At 38.3% G+C, this 22,305-nt stretch overlaps 1 protein-coding gene and 1 long non-coding RNA gene across 9 annotated transcripts in view; one reads left to right on the top strand and one right to left on the bottom strand.

Moving 5' to 3' along the window:
• Positions 1–22,305, bottom strand: part of pacs2 (phosphofurin acidic cluster sorting protein 2) — a 109,701-nt gene that overhangs the window by 26,961 nt on the left and 60,435 nt on the right. For 4 of the 8 annotated variants that reach the window (XM_057859353.1, XM_057859354.1, XM_057859355.1 and 1 more), the window contains exons 5-14: positions 21,438–21,737; positions 21,285–21,365; positions 16,537–16,596; positions 16,305–16,459; positions 13,645–13,735; positions 13,509–13,568; positions 13,258–13,382; positions 5,828–5,960; positions 3,943–4,047; positions 3,778–3,884 (exon numbers count right to left, since the gene is read on the bottom strand). In XM_057859353.1, coding sequence (XP_057715336.1) covers positions 3,778–3,884; positions 3,943–4,047; positions 5,828–5,960; positions 13,258–13,382; positions 13,509–13,568; positions 13,645–13,735; positions 16,305–16,459; positions 16,537–16,596; positions 21,285–21,365; positions 21,438–21,737 — 1,217 coding nt within the window. The remainder of the gene's footprint in view (positions 1–3,777; positions 3,885–3,942; positions 4,048–5,827; positions 5,961–13,257; positions 13,383–13,508; positions 13,569–13,644; positions 13,736–16,304; positions 16,460–16,536; positions 16,597–21,284; positions 21,366–21,437; positions 21,738–22,305) is intronic. The other 4 variants (XM_057859356.1, XM_057859360.1, XM_057859361.1 and 1 more) reach the window with 2 other exon arrangements.
• Positions 6,807–9,090, top strand: LOC130930972 (uncharacterized). Its single transcript, XR_009067148.1, has 2 exons — positions 6,807–8,296; positions 8,392–9,090. It is a non-coding gene; the product is annotated as an uncharacterized LOC130930972 (long non-coding RNA).

A 22,305-nucleotide genomic window follows, 5' to 3' on the forward strand; every position in this document is an offset into this window, starting at 1 on the left:
TCTGTTAGAGCGATCCATGGATAGAAAGACTTGTAGTTCTTAAAAGATAAATGTTAGTACAAGTTATAGAAATTTTATATTAAAACCCCTCTTAATGTTTTCGTTTTAACGAAACTAGTAAAATTTTCAATCAAAAAATAAACTAGTAGCTCGCCATTGTTGATGTCAATAATTACACAACGCTCATGGGTGCTGAAACCCATAAAATCAGTCGCACCCAAGCGCCAGCAGAGGGCGACTAAACACCAAAAAACACAAGTAACAAGTAGACATTACACTGTGCTGTCATTTTAATCTGTTTGAGCGGGGCATGTGCGTTAAATGTGTCAAATATTTTAACGTGATTAATTAGAAAAATTAATTACCGCCCGTTAACGTGATAATTTTCACAGCCCTAATAACATATATTTATGTTTTTCTGCTTCATGCTCGTACAGCCTCTCACCCTCCCTCCTGCTAAGCAGTGCAAGCCAGAGGCGTAGCAAGGGTCCCCGGGGGCCCCAGGCAACAAGCAACATGGGGCCCTTCTGAGTCACGTGACACACATACATACTCGCGCAATATAATGAACACAAAGCTGGGGGGGTGCGAGTGCACACTGCGTGCACGTGCGGTCATCTTGGCCATAAAAGTGGCGAAAACGAAGCACTTTACACTGACTCATATGGATGTACTTACATTTGTTCATGGACACCCACATTTTAACAGGTGGCAGTCCTCTGCTCGAAATGCGCACCTTACGCCTATTCTCGCTCCCTGAATACGCAGCGCTTGTGACGTAGGACAATAACAGGACTGCTTGCTATGGGAACATACGCATACCCATGGAACCTTGCTAAAAGAAGTATTAAAATTACTAATAAAATCATTTAGGATTATTTAGATGTGTATATGTTATATTTTTCTTATAGAGTATTCGACGAAGAATATGATAGACCCATTAATAGACTTTTTTGGAAAAATCCCCATTTCTTTAAGTAGTCACATGAATAATGAGGTGGCCTGTGAAAATCAAAGTAAATCCACTCGGCAAGGACTTTCAAGGGAGTACTTGGTGAGTCACTCTTCAAACAATCACGTGGTATTAATAGCTGATTGAACTTTCTTAAACATGTATAATCTACGTGACATGGTTAGTGCTGATTGGGATTGATAACAGAATCGTTAGAAAATCTGCCAAATGATCCCATAGTATTGAAACACTCCCTACACTTGTCGCCGCGGCAGTGCAGTAAGCTGTGTGTGCTAAATCTGTTGGCCCTCTGGGGGCCCCTGCTGGCGGGGGGCCCTAAGCAATTGCCTGGTTTGCCTAATAGGACGCGATGCCTCTGGTACGACCAAACCGTTTTTCTTGGTTACCAGTGCAGCAGGTGTTTGGTACTTAAAGTTAAGGATGATTGACAGGATTGTAACTTTGATCTGCTTTTTAAGAGCGAAGTTAAAAAAAAAAAAAAATCCAGAAATATAATGGCATTGCCAAAATATATACGTTTTATACTCCACAACACTCGCAGACAAAGCGGAAAAGTAAAAAGTACAGTACTGTAACATGTTTGGAACTTTTGTTAAAATTAAAACAAAACAATAACAAAAAAACGTTTTTCTTCCTGTATCGGATCGGTATGTGCAAATTCTCAAAATCAGGTGACTCAGCCTCGAACTCAGGTGCAAAAATATGTCCCGATCGACTAGGAACTATTTTCTCCATGAGAGGGCACTCGTGCTCTTTGGACGAATAATGCTTCATTTCTGTCATTTTATTTCTCCCGCCGGAATTCAATGTTTTGTTTTGGGTTTTTTTCTCCACTAGAGGACATTCGTGCTCTTTGGACGAATAATACTTCATTTCTGTCATTATATTTCTCCCACCGGAATTCAATGTTTTTTTGTTTTTGTTTTTTCCTTTGGCCTAATGTGGTTATGCAATGGGTTATTGTACAATATCATTGTAACAACAGTTCATATAGACCCTACCCACGTGACGTCACAACTCCGCTCTCCTGAATGGTACCGCCCAATTGACCGTCAAAACATAGTGTTAACCTGTTACGGCTACGTACATTCCTCCTATTTACGGCGTGTTTTTCTGCTCCTTAACATTAATAATCAAAATGGTGAAGGCGTGTGTGGCTGTTGGTTGCACTAACAGAGAAGATGGAAGGAGAGACTTGAAGTTCTACCGGATTCCGAGAGACCCGGAGAGGAGAGAGCGAGATGGGCTGCTGCAATTCGACGAGAAAACTGGGCTCCAAACGATTACCACAGATATTGTAGTAGTCATTTTATATCTGGTAAGACGCATTTAATATATATTTAGAGGGTTTTGGGCTGACAACCACAATTAAGATCATTGCTAGGCTAATCGCCGACAACATACACGTATGTATGTAGTGAGAGTGCTATCGCTAAACCATATAAACATTAAAAGCCCTAGCTCCATTGACAAATGACATGAAATACATTAGACTTGACAGTGGATGTTAGCAAGAACAAAAGATTTTGAATTGAAAATTTCGTAACTCACCTTCCGAGCACAAGATTCCTGCCGAATTTTCGTGTACGAGGACCTGTTTCACCCAACCAGCAATGTAGCATTTATAAGCCTCCAAGCTCTTAAAGTTTTTCAAACTTTCGTGAGAATAGGCTGATTTTGTGTGGACAAGATAGTTGTAAATATCAGGGTCAGGCAGAGACGGCGAAGGCAGCCGGTCAAAAATCATCGATTTAGGCATCAAATATGGATCTGGCGACTGTATAGAACGAAGCTTTTCCACATAACGCCTTTTATGCAACACATCCAGTGAGTTTACGGCATCAGAAAGCACCGGGTCTTCCATGAAATGCATTTTAAATTCCTCGATCAATTGAAACCAATGCTAATACAGAGACAAAATGACGGACAAGTGGGCGGAACCATACAGCGAGCACGTGGTTTTGTGACGTAGGTGGGTAGGGTCTATAGATAACTGTGCTGAGACTAAAAAAAATCAAACAACAATGCAAGCAGTTACTCACAATGTTACTCATTACTTGAGTATTCTTTTCACCGCATCCTTTTTTACTTGTACTTGAGTACATTTTTTTGGATGACTACTTTCACTTTAGTAATATTTTTTTGAAGTGACAACACTCTTACTTGAGTACAATTTTTGGCTACTCTACCCACCTCTGGATTTATGACATATGTCATTTAGTGTCATCCGGCAAATAATCTCATTATTGAGTGGATGTAAAAGATGCGAGCTGCATGGAGTTGGTGACAAAATTTGACACTTAATGACATCTGTCATAAGCATTCATTAATGATTATGACAGTGTCATGTCATAATTATGACTGTCTTATGACAGTCTTATGATGCAGCTGTCAAATAAAGTGTTACCTATGAACCCAAATAAATCAACAAATAAGCCACAGGATTCAAAATGAGGGGAAAAAGTAGCGGCTTGTAGTCTGAATATGACGGCACTTCCACTTTATAGTGAAGACGCTTTGCAAAGCATCCCCACAATAATAATGAAGTGGAGAAATTACAACGCGTGGTGCTTACTCTAGCTTTTAAAAGAATCTCCATAATAAATTCTCATCATTTCATGTGTGTGTACCCCCCCAAAAAATGGTACAATTTTATAGGTGGTGAGCTTTTCTTGGCCGCGCATCCCCTAAAAGAAACCTAAAATCAATTTCTAATTCTGCTGTCCGTCAACAAGTAAAAAAGCCGGGGGGGGGGGGGGGGGGGGAGGATCTAAGGGCCAAAGCGTTGTAAAAGCAAGACTCACAATCTCTGAATGCGGGAGACGATGGTGTTGAACGCCGCTTGGATGTCAGCCGTGGTGCAGGTGCAAACCACCGGCAGGCGGTGGTTTTGGAGCATGTCCGACAGGTACTGAAGGAAGATGAGAACGTGACATGGAGAAAGCTAAACGTCAGGGAGGCTGGCTCACCTGTCCCTGCCAGTCGGATGTGTTGATGAGGATGATGCTGTCGGGAAGCCGGTTGTCCGACACCAGGATGTGGTTGAGCTGATCGTACACAGTCTTCCTCGGGATCTGCGGGCGACGAGCAGTGTTGGGCAAGTTACTTTAAAAAAGTAATCAGTTACAGTTACTCACTACTTCTTCCAAAAAGTAAAAATGTAAAGTTAGTAACTGAATTACTCTATAGTAAAAGTAACTAGTTACCAGGGAAAGTAACTATTTCCGTTACTTTAAAAAGAAGTTGATGTATGTCTAAGAATTTGAAATTTTCCGAGCAGTATTCGAGTCAGTTGAATAGAGAACAGACAGGTAGTTGTCTTATAGAACCTTGTAATATTTATTGCACCACACCAGCAACAGATTTATCCTACACTTAAAGTGCAACAAAAATAAACAGATTTGAATTGCTTACCACAGATGTCGACAAAAAAATAAACTTTACATGCACGTTCTTTCCTTTAATTTCGACCAACTTGAAATAGTGTTTATATCTCCACCTCGTAAAGGACAAGTTTTCCTCTGAATTCTCTGCCATCATATCCCTTTGCATCTGTTTTGCGTGTGTGTTTGCTTGCCTGGTATGGCGATCATCCGGCGGATCAAGTTCCGAGGGCGGAGCAAGCCACAGCAAACAGACAGTGGAGTGGACCAATCAGCGACGGGCAGACGTGATGTTGTTAAAGCGGCATGTAATTAGCGTGAGCGTAGAATGGAGAAGTTTATTCAACATGGCTAGCGCGAGCCATGTTGACTGTTGTCGATGACTTGTTTCAATGTGTTTTTGGTAACTTTAAAACTGGTTTTACCGCGGATTGGAACATATTCTCGGCTCTCCCGTTCGCCATCTGTGTTGTTGTAGACACGACTTTCGGCGCGCAAGAGTGACGTTACTCGTTAAGAACACGTCACGCAAATAAACGAATCTGACTGGATGATTGATTTTGTACCTTGCTCGAGAGGCCGTTAATGAGCTGGGTCCAAGACTATTTCTCACAGTGTTTGAAAAATACAGGGAGAATAGTCTGGCTGTGCCAGGCAATGTGTTTGCCGCACGCGCTGTTCCGGTTTGTGTGTGAAAACACCGGCTCTGAAGTACGTGCGCTTTAGGCTCGAGTGTTTACGTCACAGAATGGGGGATCACGTGAGGTTTGACAACAACACAGCCATACTGGAAGCAGGTCTGGCTCGTGGAACATTAAACTTTAACTTGCCAGTTTGATAAAGAGATCAACTCATTACTAAGGCGAAGAACAGATATGTGATCAAACTTAAGGATGTGAACAATGTTGACCCTTACGAGCAAGCCGAAGACAAATGGAGTAAAGATGTCGACGGGCTTCCACAATTACGGGAAATGGACATTCTGCTGTATTTATTGTTTGGTGTATGTTACTAAACTCATCAGTGATTCCGAAATTACAAATCGCTACAAAGCTACAAACAGTTTTGGTGCGGATGGGTGCAGGACCTGCACATTATGACCGTATGAAACGGCAACCCCATCGTTTTTGCAAACGTAGGCTATGTGTGTTTACTATTTTCATTGCCATGAACCTGAACGCACCCCAAGTCTCGGATGACAAATAAACAGAGCATAGTAGACTCGCTACGGCTGGTAGTTTCTTCAATTTATTCAAAGTAAGTAACGGACCGTTTTTGACCGTCAGTAACGGTAACGGCATTGCAACGGCGGAAAAAATAGTTAGATTACCCCGTTTCTGCAAAAATAACGCCGTTATGTAACACCGTTATTAACAACGGTGTTATGCCCAACACTGGTAACAAGTAACGCGGAGGATTTTTTGGCAGGTGCTATTTGTTATGACGTATTTCCAATTGTCAATCGACTTGCTTGCAAGTGGCTGCGAGTGTCCAGCGCCCGCTCGTTGTCCAAACTGTTGGCTCGCTCGTTCTGAGGTCTGCTGGGCTGGCGCTCCTTCAGCGACGTGCTGCGACCTCGCCTGCCCGCCATCTTGGGTTCCTGTCTGAGAAAGCAGCTCCCGATCAGTCAATGAGTTGATCACCATTGACGGAATTGACATGCATGCACGTAAAAGGCATTCAATTATGAGATGAAATAAAATTTGAATACGTTTTTGAAAAAATGAACATTAAGTCAGTGGCTGCTTTTGACACTGATAGATCGGGAGTGATTGAATGATTAATTATATTTTATCTTTGTCATTTTTTACTTTTTAAATTATGGATTCAAGTTTGATGTGATCAAAATTCCACTCTTAGGTATGAATTTGAAGACATTAATTTTTTGGCATGAATCTTCAGATTCAGGGTTTCTACAGGTACTGTTTTAGCAAATCTCATGTGATGATTTTAATGCCACTTTAAACAAATTCAATGCCCATGTCCAACTGCAGAAAGTTTCACACACACAAATTGGAAGTAGATTTTTCCAATAACGACTTTTTAACTGATAACCGATATCACCCAACTCCAAAAATCCGATATCGATATCAAGCCGATACCGATATATGCGGTCGAGGACTTAACATATTATGGCTGATTATATTGTGATGCCCCACTGGATAATTTAATAATGATAAATGTAACAACTTCAAGGTTTTCCAATAAACATTCTGTGAAAAATAAGGGAGCAACTTCAACTGATTTTTGGAAAAAGTGCTTATATTGCACCACTATATTTACTGTTGAATTAAAAATAGTGCAAACATCAGTTTTTTGGATCAAGTGCAAGTGCAAAATCACACAGTGCCTCTGGCTCCAAATAACAACAAAGGCACAAAGCGTCAGTATAGTGAATGAGGTATGTAAATTAGTTTATAGTTCATATTGTTCATTTAATTTTTGCACCATTAACCCTTGTGCAGTATTGCGCCAAATCCTGGCGTTTTGCTTTGTTACTCATCATATTATCATATATAAAGCATATCAAAAAATAAGCTAGAGGGCTGAAAATTGTCAAAAAATGTCAAAACATGTTTACCTTCAAAATGGCACCATCCACAGTTTCAAAATTGGTATTGTCATTATTATATGTGGGAGGCCTACTTTTTTGTGACGCAGAGAGTATTACGCCAACTTTCGTCCCCATTGACTCCCATTATAAATCCCAATTTCTCATGTTTTTTGATGCACTGCCACCTGGTGTGTGAAAGTGCATTTCCCACGATTACACAATTTATGGCTTCAGCGGGGTGTCAACTGACACGAGATTGTAACGGATCCTGGATGAATATCTTAAAAACAAAAAATCCAGCAGGGGACACTAGACTATTATTTATCATTTTTCTTGATTGATCCCTCATTGTCAAACGCATTTACTTACTACCAAAAAAACAAGTTTTCATGTTGAGCTTTGATCGAACGGGCCAGTGTGTGGACTCACGAACACTTGTGTGTGAGTGGGTGTGTGCACGCGCGTGCGAGGGTGGGGGTGTGCACGCGCGTATGTGGGTATGTGTGTGTGTGTGCGCGCGCACTTTGCCTGTTCAATGGGACAGTATGAGTTGACTTTTGTGACGTTTGACTTTATGACGCGACTGTGGGAGAAATCGTGTGCGTTTGTACATGCACGCGCACTCTCACGTCACCGAGCGTGTGCGTATGTGTGTGCTTGTACTTTTGCGTGCAGAGGTCTGCAGAAGGCGGCTTTGAATGCACTTCAAAGCACCTTGTCTGCAGGGCGCAAAAAGGTGTTTGATGTGACACATTTTGAGAATTCAAAATGCAGTTGTTTATTGAATCACAACTCTTATTGGTAGAATGTTTTACTTTTTCCTCCTCCCATTGGCTCAGTGAATGGTCACGTTTGTAAACAACTTTATATGGGGTCCAACGGCTCAAAGGCCATTTTACTCCCTGTGACTGCTGGTGAGCAGAGATGGCGAGAATATTTTTTCTTGAGGAGGCAACAAAAATGGTGTTGGAGGAGGAATGTCCCACAGACTCAATGGATGAAAAGGATGATGTGTCACAAGACTATGATGAAGATTTTGAGCCACTTGTAGGAGAGGAGGAAGAGGATGATGATTAGGATTTTGAGGAGGTTACAGCAGAAGCAGCAGAGGAGCAACAACAACAGAATCAGGTCAGCACTCCATGGCTTGCCAAAAACCAAGAAATTGTGTGGTCCTCTACAAATGAAGTTTCGAGGCACTTCAACCTGCCCCCTATTCTATTGCCTGGCCCAACGCTTTTTGCAATTGCCAGGATCAGTAGCCCCGAGACTACTGTCAATCTGTTTTGCCCGGACGACATTATCCAGCAGATTGTCTTAAAAAAAAAGCCCAAGATTATTTTGGACTACGATCTGTGTAAAGCGGCAGTCGATCACTTGGACCAGGTAAGCATATGTTATGTCTTTTTCAAAACTTTGCATCAAAGCTCTCTGGTCATCTGACATCATCTGATGTGTTTTTTTGTGTGTGTTATTTGCAGGCATCTGCCACATATTCTTGCTGCTGGAGGACATTACGATGGCCAATGTCCATATCATATCATATGCTGGATCTGTCTCTCTTCAATGCATTCACCCTCTTTACTCAGGTGGACCCCGCAGTGGTGGCCACGCCACAAAGCCAGAAATGTGGGCAATGTGGCCTTTGCATTAACCGACTACGGGCATCAAACATTAGCTGCAAATGTGGCATTTTCTTTAGCCAAAAACATGGCCAAAAAGTGTGCAAATTGTTTTTTTTTAAAAAAAAGCTCACTGGTTGTTTGTTGTTCTAGTTGAGTTGTTTGTTGTTCTAGTTCAGTAGTTTGTTGTTGTGCGTTTGAGTTATATAGATTCTGTTAATTCAAAATTCTTCTAGTTGTTGTGACTTGTTGACTGTTATTCTGATGCCAGTGAATATTTTTAGTGGTTGAAGGTAAAAAAAAAAAACAATATTCAGAAATGACTTAGTTGTCACACTTCCAAGAGTGACTTTTGGCTCCAATACTGCAAGAGGGGTAAAAATTTTCCATTTCATTTTCAGATGTCACTAGTAAAAAAATATTCAGAAATGACTTAGTTACACACCCTCAAGAGGGCGCAAGGCTTCATCCCCAATACTGCGAGAGGGGTAAAAATTTTGAAATTGCCATTGTCTAAAAATGTTGAGTTCCTCAAATAAATTTTGATGTTATAATTTATTAACATATTCAAAGCTCTAATGACCAGATATCAAATATTCCTACTTGGATTTGTTTTTATATATTACATACAACATTGTTAGTTTTGTTCATAGCACACTATTGCTTTTATTGTCCATAGAGGGCATTCAGAATAAATAAATATATTAAAACTATATATGTATGGATAGGTCTGATGCTAGTGAACATTTTGAGATGTCGCAAGTAAAAAAATATTTAGAAATGACTTGGTTATCACACCCTCAAGAGGGCGCCAGACTTCATCCCCAATACTGCGAGAGGGGTAAAAATGTTAAAATTGCCATTATAAAAAAATGTTGAGTTCCAAAAAAAATTTGATGTTATAACTTATGAACATATTCAAGCCTCTAATTATCTGATATCAAATATTCCTACTTGGATGTGTTTTTATATATTACATACAACATCGTTAGTTTTGTTCATAGCACACTATTGCTTTTATTGTCCACAGAGGGCATTCAGAATAAATAAATAAATAAAAACTATACACGTATGGATAGGTCTGATGCTAGTGAACATTTTGAGATGTTGCAAGTAAAAAAATATTTAGAAATGACTTAGTTATCACACCCTCAAGAGGGCGCCAGACTTCATCCCCAATACTGCGAGAGGGGTAAAAATTTTGAAATTGCCATAGTAAAAAAATTTTGAGTTCCCCCCAAAAAATGATGTTATAATTTATGAACATATTCAAGCCTCTAATGACCTGATATCAAATATTCCTACTTGGATTTGTTTTTATATATTACATACAACATTGTTAGTTTTGTTCATAGCACACTATTGCTTTTATTGTCCATAGAGGGCATCCAAAATAAATAAATAAATAAAAACTATATACGTATGGATAGGTCTGATGCTAGTGAACATTTTGAGATGTCGCAAGTAAAAAAATATTCAGAAATGACTTAGTTATCACACCCTCAAGAGGGCGCCAGACTTCATCCCCAATACTGCGAGAGGGGTAAAAATGTTAAAATTTCCATTATAAAAAAATGTTGAGTTCCAAAAAAAAATTGATGTTATAATTTATGAACATATTCAAGCCTCTAATTATCTGATATCAAATATTCCTACTTGGATGTGTTTTTATATATTACATACAACATTGTTAGTTTTGTTCATAGCACACTATTGCTTTTATTGTCCATAGAGGGCATCCAAAATAAATAAATAAATAAAAACTATATACGTATGGATAGGTCTGATGCTAATGAACATTTTGAGATGTCGCAAGTAAAAAAATATTTAGAAATGACTTAGTTATCACACCCTCAAGAGGGCGCCAGACTTCATCCCCAATACTGCGAGAGGGGTAAAAATTTTGAAATTGCCATAGTAAAAAAATTTTGAGTTCCCCCAAAAAAATGATGTTATAATTTATGAACATATTCAAGCCTCTAATGACCTGATATCAAATATTCCTACTTGGATTTGTTTTTATATATTACATACAACATTGTTAGTTTTGTTCATAGCACACTATTGCTTTTATTGTCCATAGAGGGCATCCAAAATAAATAAATAAATAAAAACTATATACGTATGGATAGGTCTGATGCTAGTGAACATTTTGAGATGTCGCAAGTAAAAAAATATTCAGAAATGACTTTGTTATCACACCCTCAAGAGGGCGCCAGACTTCATCCCCAATACTGCGAGAGGTATAAAAAAAATATACTGCACAAGGGTTAATGCAATTGGTATGGTTAAAAAACAAATCACAAGCATCTTAGTTTGGAGAAAGCTAATGGTCATTAAGCATTACTGCTGTGCTAAGGTGTGACCAGCCCTTGAACAAAAGCAGAAGGCTTCGACATTCACTTCGAAGACAACATGCAACATACAGTGATCCCTCATGTTTCGCGGTTAATAGGGACCAGAACTCACCGTGATAAGTGAAAAACGGCAAAGTAGCCCCCCCAACAATTCTTTTTGTGTGTGTGTGTGTGCTCAATTCATTATTCAAATTTAGCATTGGAAATAGATACATATGAGACGTGTTATTTCACTTTTTTTCCCCAAAGTATAATTAAAAAAAAACTTTTATGTATAAATAAATATATATATATATATATATATATATATATATATATAATTAATAAATGGTTTTTAAGCACTTCAAATGTAATATTTATAAGTTTTAAACATGTTATTGTCTCACCAAATTATTTTTAAACAAGAATAAAGTAGAAAAATGCTTGTTTTCATTAAATGCTTCTTTGAGTGAGTCCACCCAAATCCACTCAAGCTGCTCACTTACACACAATAAGTTGCCACAGCAACTGTTTAACAAGTTAAACGATGACTAACGCATGTGGTGCTTTGAAGCTTCGAGTTCCAGGCATCTGTGGCAAGATCAAATATTGCCTGAGCAACAAAGAGCAGGGAAAGTGAGACTACGCAATCGGCTCCGGACAGCTCATCCGTATTTTTTTTTTAAATTGAAAAAAAATCCGCGATGGAGTGAGGGCGTGAAGTTTGAAGCGCGAAGTAGCGAGGGATCACTGTATTGGACTAAAGGGTTAGATCATGATCACTGATCATGAAATAATGATGTCGATATTATTCGATATCATTTTAAAATGATTTTATCGGCAGATATTATTGGCTACCTGATAATATCTGACAACTCTATAAATTATGTGAAAAAGGTTTCTTAAACCTTCAAGTTTACATAACTTTAATGCCTCAAATATTTAGTTTAATGCTTGAATTGTGACAAAATCCATTTAATGACTTTTAATGCCTTTTAATGACCCGCGTAAACCCTGAGATTAATCTTAATATAAATCCTCTTCTATGAGCATCTTAATATTAAATAATTTAGTTTGTGTACAAAATTTGTTGAAACAAAAAAACTAGGGATGTTCCGATCATATTTTTTTTCTCCCGATCCGATCCTGATCGTTTTAGTTTGAGTATCTGCCGATCCCGATATTTCCCGATCCGATTGCTTTTTTTTTTGCTCCCGATTCAATTCCAATCATTCCCGATAATTTTTCCCGATCATATACATTTTGGCAATGCATTAAGAAAAAAAATGAATAAAACTCGGACGAATATATACATTCAACATACAGTACATAAGTACTGTACTTGTTTATTATGACAATAAATCCTTAAGATGGCATTTACATTATTAACATTCTTTCTGTGAGCGGGATCCACGGATAGAAAGACTTGTGATTGTATATTGTGACTAAATATTGCCATCTAGTGTATTTGTTGAGCTTTCAGTAAATGATACTGTGGCCATGCCCCAATGCATGATGGGAAGTGGAACCATGATGGGAAGTAAAACCATGACTGTGCGTCGTGCAACCAATGGATATATCTTCTCTGCTTTGGGAAATAACTTACGGTGTTAAGACAAAAATCAATTGCCACCTTGTTTCCCCACATTGCATCCCATGATAATTCTAATCATTGGGAGAGGGAATGCAAAGTTTTAATCAGTTGAAGAACGGTTCCAAAGGCTGGCAAAATTCACTCTACTCATTTTGCGATGCCTTTTATCTCTCTATATAGGTAAAACGGCATTATTGCCGATTGAGCGCGACAATGAGTGAGAGGGTTGTGCAGCGCATATATTAATAGTGTTAAATATGTAAACGTTACACATTTATTAATAATATAATTGCCGCCTTTATCGGGAAATTTTTGATAATCCTACCCTAAACCTAAATTAAAAACTCTGGATGAATGTAACATATTATGTCTGTAACGTTAAATACAATTAGAAAACGATGTGATTAAAATATACATATATTAAAAAAAGGCATGGCCGATATTTTTTTGCCGATTCAGATACTTTGAAAATGACGTGATCGGCATCTTGAAAAAAAAACAGTATTTTCCTATTATTCACTGTAGTTTTACATTTAAAATTTGTTACACTTTTATTTTTTTTCAAAATAAGGAAAACAGTTGGTATTATGTGGTTTCTGCAGTCTTTAATGAAACATCTGCTTTTGCTTTGAAAAACAATGATTCAGTTATATTTTTTCAGCGAATACATTTGCTTTAGAATGCACATTTCTAGCTTAAATTTTCAGCCCAGAGTAGCATAAAAGTAAACAACCTGACGGGTTGACGAACCGGAAAAATAACCGTTGATTACATTTGCAAGTCACCTTTGTTTACCTGTTGGATGAAATAATGAGCGACTCAGTCTTGGTCATCTTGCCACTTGGGGGCAGTCTGTCCAAGAACGTGTCCATGTTGTCCATCTCCAGCTCCGTGGTAGGGGTCACCGCCTCTGGATGCTCCTGACAATATATGTGACTCGCTTACATTATCGCGATAGACATCCAAATGGCAGTGTCAATGACAGTTATTGACCAGCATCCCTTTGTGTGTGCGTGTATATTTTGTGTACGTGAAAGCACACTCACGTAAGAGACATTGTCAGACACATCGTCCTCACCGACACACTTGTTTTTATCAGGTTCCATCTGGAATTTGAGCCCAAATGTGTGAAACGTGAATACAATTGCCGGTATTGATGGTTTGATGCATTGACGCTCTGACCGGGCTGGGGGGTTCGCGGTGACTGCGGCTGCTGTGGATGCTTCCAATTTCCGTCTGTGAGCTGGACAAGGAGATCCCCTCGAAATATGGCCTGAAGTAAAAAATTGTTCACTCTTTTACTTTGTCAAAAACTATATTACCATAGCAGCAGTATAGACCAGACCAGTTGGGCAGAGAGACTAAAACCAAAGCTACGTTGTGATGCAGTTTTTCAGAATCTCATCATCAATATGCTACATTTACTTATACTATATTATGTTTTTGTAGGACCACATTAGCTGTGATCTCAGTAAAGTGCGTGCCACCACCTAGCGACCAGTGTTGTACTTAACTGTAATCTGGTTACTTTCTTTCAGTAACGAGTAATGTAACGCGTTCATTTTTCCTAACCAGTAATCTGATTAAATTTAGTTTCCTTACTGTCGGCACGTTACTATTTGGTTGTTGCCTCATAATGTACCGGCATGTAGAACGAAGAATATTGTAGTCATGTATGAAGAGTAGGGGTGTAACGTACACAAAAATCTCGGTTCGGTACGTACCTCGGTTTTGAGGTCACGGTTCGGTTCATTTTTGGTACAGTAAGAAAACAAAATGCAAAATATAAATTAGGGCTGTCAAAATTATCGCGTTAACGGGCGTTAATTAATTTTTTAAATTAATCACGTGAAAATATTTGACGCAATTAACGCAGATGACCCGCTCAGACAGATTTAAATGACAGTACAGTGAAACGCTCACTTGTTGTGTTTTATGGAGTTTTGCCGCCCTCTGCTGGTGCTTGGGTGCGACTGATTTTATAGGCTTCAGCACCCATGAGCATTGTGTAAGTAATTATTGACATCAACAATGGCGGGCTACTAGTTTATTTTTTGATTGAAAATTCTACAAATTTTATTAAAACGAAAACATAAAGAGGGGTTTTAATATAAAATTTCTATAACTTGTACTAACATTTTCTTTTATGAACTACAAGTCTTTCTATCCATGGATCGCTTTAACAGAATGTTAATAATGTTAATGCCATCTTGTTGATTTATTGTTATAATAAACAAATGCAGTCCTTATGTACCATATGTTGAATGTATATATCCATCTTGTGTCTTATCTTTTCGTTCCAACAATAATTTACAGAAAAATATGGCATATTTTATAGATGGTTTGAATTGCGATTAATTGCGATTAATTACGATTAATTAATTTTTAAGCTGTAATTAACTCGATTAAAAATTTTAATCGTTTGACAGCCCTAATATAATTGTGCTAGTTGTTTATTACACACTTTTGTGCTTTCAACAATAGGAACATTAGCCTATACCATGGGTGTCCAAACCTGTCCTCAAGGGCCGCTGTGTGTCCTGATTTTTGTTCCTACCAATCGAGCACAGACAGTTTAACCAATGAAGTTTGTGGTAAAACAAGCAGCACCTGACTGCATTCAACTGATTGCACTTGTGAGACACCAGATTGGTGAAAAGATGTCGTCTTGTTTTGTAGGAATGAAATCCAGCTCCCACTGCGGCCCTATGTGAAATAGTTTGGACACCACTGCTAGAATTCTGCTCAAAAAGTAGCAGGTATTTAAAGATAATAATCCAACAACAATTTGCCTTTCAGACCCCGTGTATTGCTAGGCTTTCTTTCTGAAAGAAAGAAAGAAGCAAAAGAAGTCCTGTGCTAAAGAGAAAAGCAATCCCAATGACAAAATTCTTAAAATGTATTTTACAAATGAAATGCCTCAATGAAACATTTTTTTCCTTATGAACGGTTTTCAAAAGCTTTATTGGTGGATTTTCTCAAGTTAAAGCGCAACACAGAAATTATTAAATTTAATTTGTACAAGCAGGATCTGTGTATTATTCTTATTATTTACCGTAATTACAGGTGTTTTAGCTCATTTCAATTTATTTTATTTAAATGGGCTATTATTTATTTTATTATGTGTTTATATTTTGCAAATGTGATGTAGTATTCATTTATATTGTATACTTTATGTTGTATAACTTTAGTTCCTGTGTGAATATTAGTTCCTACTTGTTTTGTGGTGGTAGGAGGGTTTTGTATTGAACACGGGGCCGTGTTGGTTATTATTATAGCAGAGAAGACGGCAGTAAATCAACAAAGACAAGTCAACTGTGCCCCGATCTACCACTCAAGAGATCTGATGGACTCAAAAAGTAGGTTACGGTTGCATATTAGTTTGAATATCGAGCGGATACGAGTGACTTCCGGCCCGATCCTAGCTACCGGTAGTAGTATTGACGCAGGAGGGCCGCGTCTCACGTCAAATAATAAACTCTGCCGTTCTTTTAGCGCTTTTGGGACGCGTCTAACACACGGCCGCACTGCGACTGGTGTGCATTGGCTGATTGACTTTAACGCACACGTTTCACTGCGTTGTCGCGGCGGCCACGTTGTCGCGGCGTTGACATTTCTGGGTTATACTGTCCTACCGTGTTGGTCCTCATTATAGTAGAGAAGATGGAGTAAATATAATCTACACAAAGAAACTAACTGTAACACAAAAAAAAAAATTTTTTTGTTTTCATATTTTAGTAAAAGAGAACAATTGTGGCCAATTAGAGCCTATAAGTCTTCAAGTACGAGGTTCCCTTAAAAAAAAAAAAAAAAAAAAAAAAAAAATCCCCACACATACTCACTTGAGTTTAGGTTTGGGTGTGCTGAGGACGCTGTCATCGTCGTCCAGCTCAGGTCCGCTGTCGCTGGGGTTGTCGAACTCGACACTATCGAGGTCCAGATCTTCTTCCTCCACCTCAGGAGGAACCTCGGCCGGGTCCTGCTCCGAGTCTAAAACCTAAGCATAATTGAGAAGGGAAATTAGAACCTCCTACGAGTCCAGATTTGTCGCCGTTATCACAAAGTGTCGATCACCTCATCAGACACTCGGAACCTCTTGAGAAGAGCCACCACTCTCTGCTTGAAATTTTGCTGCTACGGGACCACAAAAACAGGGCACAATAAACAACAAGGCAGCACGCTGTACATCTAAAAGTTCATGTTTACCACAGGGCTGCCACGATTAACTGATTAATCCACAACTAATCAACAACTGTATTAATAGTAGACTAATGACTTAGAGGCATTGTTGCTCTAAAAATACTTTGTTTTATAGGGTCTTAACACATTGGCTGCCATTGATGGGGATGGACATCCAATCCAATCCATTTTATCACTCCCAAACCTCCAGCTCCAAATGGATTGATGGACATCTTGGATGGATGGACGCCAGGGGCGGACTGGGACTAAAAAGCAGCCCTGGACTTTGACTCAGCCCAGCCCAAAAGAATCGCTGTACGAAGGGAAACACAGACCCTCTAGGGCAGCGGTCTCAAACCGACTCCACAAAGGGCCGCAGTGGGTCCTGGTTTTTGTTCCAACAGATCCAGCACAAACAGTTCAACCAATGAGGTTTCTACTAACATAAGCAGCACCTGATTGCAATCAACTGATTACACTTGTAAGAAACCAGATTGGTGAAAAGGTATTTGTCTCGTTTGGTTGGAATGAAATCCAGTACCCTCTGCGGCCCTTTGAGGACCGGTTTGAGACCACTGCTCTAGGGGGTCCGGGGGCATGGCCCCCGGGAGAATTTTTAAAAAATGTTTTATTGTAAAATGCATCAATTTCGTGCACTTTGAGAGAAAAATGAAGAAAATGTGTCTAGACTGTGACTGCCTGACTTGGGGCGCTCAAAGTACTGCAAGGCTGAACTGGAGTTGGATTCATCTTCTGCCCTAGTTCTATGTTCAACCTGAATAAACAAATGAAAGAATTTATTTTTTTAAAGCAAGTTTTATGTATCCAATTGATTATAATAACACCTATCCCCTGTGTCTATAAAATGAGTTCATTGTTTATGCCATAATTAATCTTGCCACACAAATAATGAATTTAAATGAAAATACAATAAACATTTCAAGACAAATCCTGTATACATAACCTTCATTGGAAGTATTAACCAGAAAACAAAACGATATATAAATGATTAAAAATATACAAATTAATTTAACTACCTAAACTTTAAAGTAAAATCATTCATTTTATTAATATTTTGTTATATTTCTTCTGAATTAATATTGCTGCTGCGTGTGCATACGTTTTTTTTTTTACAGCTAAAATACTAGCTCTTTAGTTGCCATTTATTTCATTTAAATTGTAGCTACCTGGTGGATAACAATTGCCAATATCCCTAACAACTCTTCATTCCATCTCAGCCCGATGGCAACTAGAAAGTCCGCCAAAGCTCTTATCGCTCTATCCTGCCCCTTCGTGGGCCACAGCAAGTCTTTCAGAGTCACAGCGACTTGCGGCAATGGCTCACTTCTTCGTTCTCCTATAAGATTGGCGGTTAATAGCCAGGCGCATTGCTGCCACCTGTCGGATTAGGTACGAACTGTAGATAATGATGGCGGATAGGGGGATAAAAACAGTGATGTGTGTATGGCAGCCGCCGGCCGTCCAGAGCACCGGCCGTTCTGTGATCCTCCAGAAGTTACAGATTACCAGTCCGCCCCTGATGGACGCCATCAATGGCAGTGAATGTTTTAAAAAGCTTTTTATGTTGGCTTGATCTTAATTATGTTTGTGTGACATCTCTCGCTCTCAAGAGGCATCAATGAGTATATTATAGTAAATATTCCATTATTTATTTATTTCATATTTTTAAAATAATATTCTTTTTATTATGATTATTTTTTTAACAAAAGAAAATTAATATACCTTTTTTAAGCTTTAATGTTTTAGAGATTTTTTAATCGCTAAATAGGTTTTTTTTATTTATCTTTTTACATTTTTTGATTAAAAAAAGGGAAACACTTCATTTAAAAAAATATTATTTTTCTTTTCAAATTAATTACATACTTAAAAAAAAAAAAAAGTAAATACTTTTTGATGACCGTAACACTCAATGAAAGCATACAACTATCTTTATGACCAATCAAAAGTACATATTTGCAAACATCTGCTTTAGTGGTGGAAAACAACAATTTTGACTAAAATAACAAAAATTATTGGTGATTACCGTAATTTTCAGACTATAAGGCGCACCTGACTGTAAGCCGCCACCCACCAAATTTGACTCGGAAACCGCATTTGTTCATAGATAAGCCGCACTGGACTATAAGCCGCAGCTGTCCTCACTGTATTATGGGATATTTACCCCAAAAGATATTCTCCAATAACAATTTATTTGACATCGGCAACATAAGACATGAAGCTTTGAACCTATTGGCTGCAAAGCTTCATTTGGCCATCACTGCTCCCTTGAGGGAGACAGTCAACCTCTGCTACCACCTGCTGTCAACACTGTTGTCATCCAACATGCCTCCTAGCATGCATTGCAGCGCTACAGATGTGAACAACAATCAAAATTCATGTTCTGTGCTAATTACTTCTTCAGTTACTGTTCCAGTTGTTTCAGTAATTGCTAGTTATGGTATTTGTTAACACATTATTTGACGGTGGCGCCATAAGACTGTCATATGACCATCATAATAATGACATGACACTGCCATTAGCATTAATGAATGCTTATGACAGATGTTATTTTGTGTCTCACTTTTGAATGGATGTAAAAGATCCTAGCATTAGTGGCATAATTTGCGGGATAACACTTAATAACATCTGGCATAAGCATTCATTTATGCGCATGATGGCAGTGTCATGACACGGCTATCAAATAATGTGTTGCCTATTAACCCAAATAAATCATCAAATAAGCCGCACTGGACTGCAGACCGCTAAATACAAAATGGGGGAAAAACGTACCGACTTATAGTCATTTAAAAAAGATATTTGGTCATATTTACATTAATTTTTGTTATCAATTATGAACTAATACAGTAGCTAGAGAGTAAATTCAATGCCATCTGCCTTTGTATTAGCACCGACAAAAGTTATGCACAGTGATTATTACTCTTTCAGACCATATTACGTCTACAAATAAACATGTTTGAGATTTGTTATGTCAGCACACCATTTGCATTCATGGTGCAAAAATTAAATGAACAATAAATTATTGAAAAATAATGAATTATTAACTTATTGCATTACCAGAAAGAAATTGTCACTAAGAAAACTAGAAAAGTAATAAAATACAAAACTGTGCAAAAGCCCAGGAAAATGCATCTTGGGAATTGTCATTGCATTTGCTTGCCTGTATTTTTAATGCTTTGGTCGCCCCCAAGTGTCTCTTTGGGTTAACTACTGTAAACATGATTTACAGTAAGTGTGAATGATTCCTTTTATTTAATTATGGACATTTCAGTTTATGTTATTTGTACGGGACATTTATTTTCTATAACTTCAGTTGAAGTTGTTCTCTTATTTTTCACTGAATCGTGAGGGGAAGTGGTTTCGAAGATTAATGAATGAATGTTCATATTATTTGGAAGATCTTGAAGTTGTTACATTTATCATTATTAAAGCATGCAGTGGGATATCACAATAAAATTAGAAATAACACGTTAAGCACACGAACGCATAGGGCGGAAAACACTCAGGTGACTTGAAGTTCCGCTATGAGACCCCCAATTTGGGCAATTTTCAAAAGTATCTAATATGCATGTGTGATACATCATTGGAAAGCTTAAAATCTCAATTTTCTGGGGAAAGAACAATTTTGAACAGGAGGGCATTTATTTAAAAAAAAGTTTTTTAAACAGCAAAACCCTATCTGGAGGTGAGAGCACGCGAGAGCAGAATTACAGACGCCATGAATTTAAGGAGATATTATCGAGTACTTAACTTGTTTCGATCCAAAAACTCCATGTAGCATGTATCACTGAGTGTCAAGACACAGCTGTGAATGGCCACAGCTGGATTTTGGGGGGAATTTATGGGTGAAACATGGTAATATAACAAGAGTCGCGATGCAGAAATCGCACACATAAATGAGTGGTCGAGATTTTCTTTTTCATAAATGTACCATTTTAAACGTTTTTTTTTTGTTTTTTCAATTTTTCTTTGTTTGGATTATTTATCATGTAAAATATCATAGAAAATGCGACAGTAACAAAAAAAAAAATCAATTAAGTGATAGTTATGAGGTAGATATCCGTGACTTTTTTACAGACGCCATTTTTTTCATTGTGACATAATTTGTTTAAAAGTTTTAAATATGCGAGTGAATCATTTTTTAAAGTCGTGTTTTTTCAAACGAAATATGAGACATCAGTTAATGATTCTAAGCTACAAACAACAGACATTTTGAATAATAAATTTAATTAATTACCTTCGTTTTATGGCTGGGTTGAAACAAAAGCGGTTGCGCGATGTCTGTAAACGGGGGTTTTCAGGGTAAAACAGACAAGTTAAAAATAGTTTGCGGGCTTAATGCGCCATGAATCTGCTATGGCAGCATTTAGACATATTGTTCTATCAAACATAACAGTTGTTCTGTCTTAAAATACAGCAGTTTCTTTTAAAGTGGAGCGCAAGAGCAGAAACTGCTTTTTCAGTCTTGTCTCTGTTTTCCGCCATATATCGTTATCGGACTTTTCAAGTTGGACAATATCGGGATATCGGTTAAAAAGTCATTATCAGATAAGTCGACAAATAATCATTTGTGGCAGTCCTAGTTCACACCCAGCCTATAGGATTAATTATCATTTTTTATTAACTCTTGTGATAGACGCCGTCCTGACGATGGACCTTCTCTGCTTCTTTGGCTTTCGCACGTCGTACTCATCATCTTCCAGATCCTAAAAAGCAGCCCAAAAAAATGTTATTTGTCTTTTAATTTTGAACATTTTTCAAATTCTAACTAAGGTCACCTGAGTCTGTGCTGCATCGTCGCTGGCTTCCTGCTCTGAGGAGAAGCTCTCATACTCCTCTTCTGAGTAGTTATCTGAAAAGTAAGAAAAAGCGTTCGGAATGTACACAAAATCACTGCGTACATTCAGGGTGTTACCGGAGCATTTGATCTTGTGTCCGGCTTGCAAGCCACCGTCTTCATGGTCGATGGGCTGGCTGGAGAGGGAGAAGATCCAGATCTCGGCCACCTTTCCGAGCAGGTCCTTCTGGTGGCTGCATAGAGGCAGCACCTGACCTCCCTCCGTCGGGTGCTGCATCACCTGCGGGATGACAAAATTGATCAAAATTAATGGGTCCGAAGACCAGTGTTGTTAATCACGGCGTTAGAGTATAACAGCGTTATTTTTCTCAGTAGTGAGTAATCTAATTAATTACTTTTCCCATCTTTGCAACGCCGTTACAGTTACTGACAATGTGAAAGCGTGCTTTACTACTATTTGGTTGATGACGAGAGATGGCACAGCGGGACAGTAGCGTTACTTCAAAATAATATTACTCAAGTAAAAATGTAAGATAAGCTTGTTTTTATATGCCAAATATATTATGCCAGTTTGCTCTCCCACAGCTTTTATACGCGCACTCCCAAGCTATTATGAAGAATACAGTTTTAGCCCATAATCATGTGCTTACAGGCAATTGCTCACATTCTGCTGATAAATAGATACACACACATATGTTGATTCATCACACGTCTCAGTACTTTTCCACCAAGTTACAGTATTTTGAGTGCAAATGTGTGTTCAAAACAAAGATATCTTGCCTGCTCAAGAGTGTGATTGTTAATTCAATCAAGAGTGTGACTGTTCAATCAATGACTAGAATACTGCC

Source organism: Corythoichthys intestinalis, chromosome 15 (genome assembly GCF_030265065.1).
Source record: "Corythoichthys intestinalis isolate RoL2023-P3 chromosome 15, ASM3026506v1, whole genome shotgun sequence".
Taxonomy (NCBI): Eukaryota; Metazoa; Chordata; class Actinopteri; order Syngnathiformes; family Syngnathidae; genus Corythoichthys; species Corythoichthys intestinalis.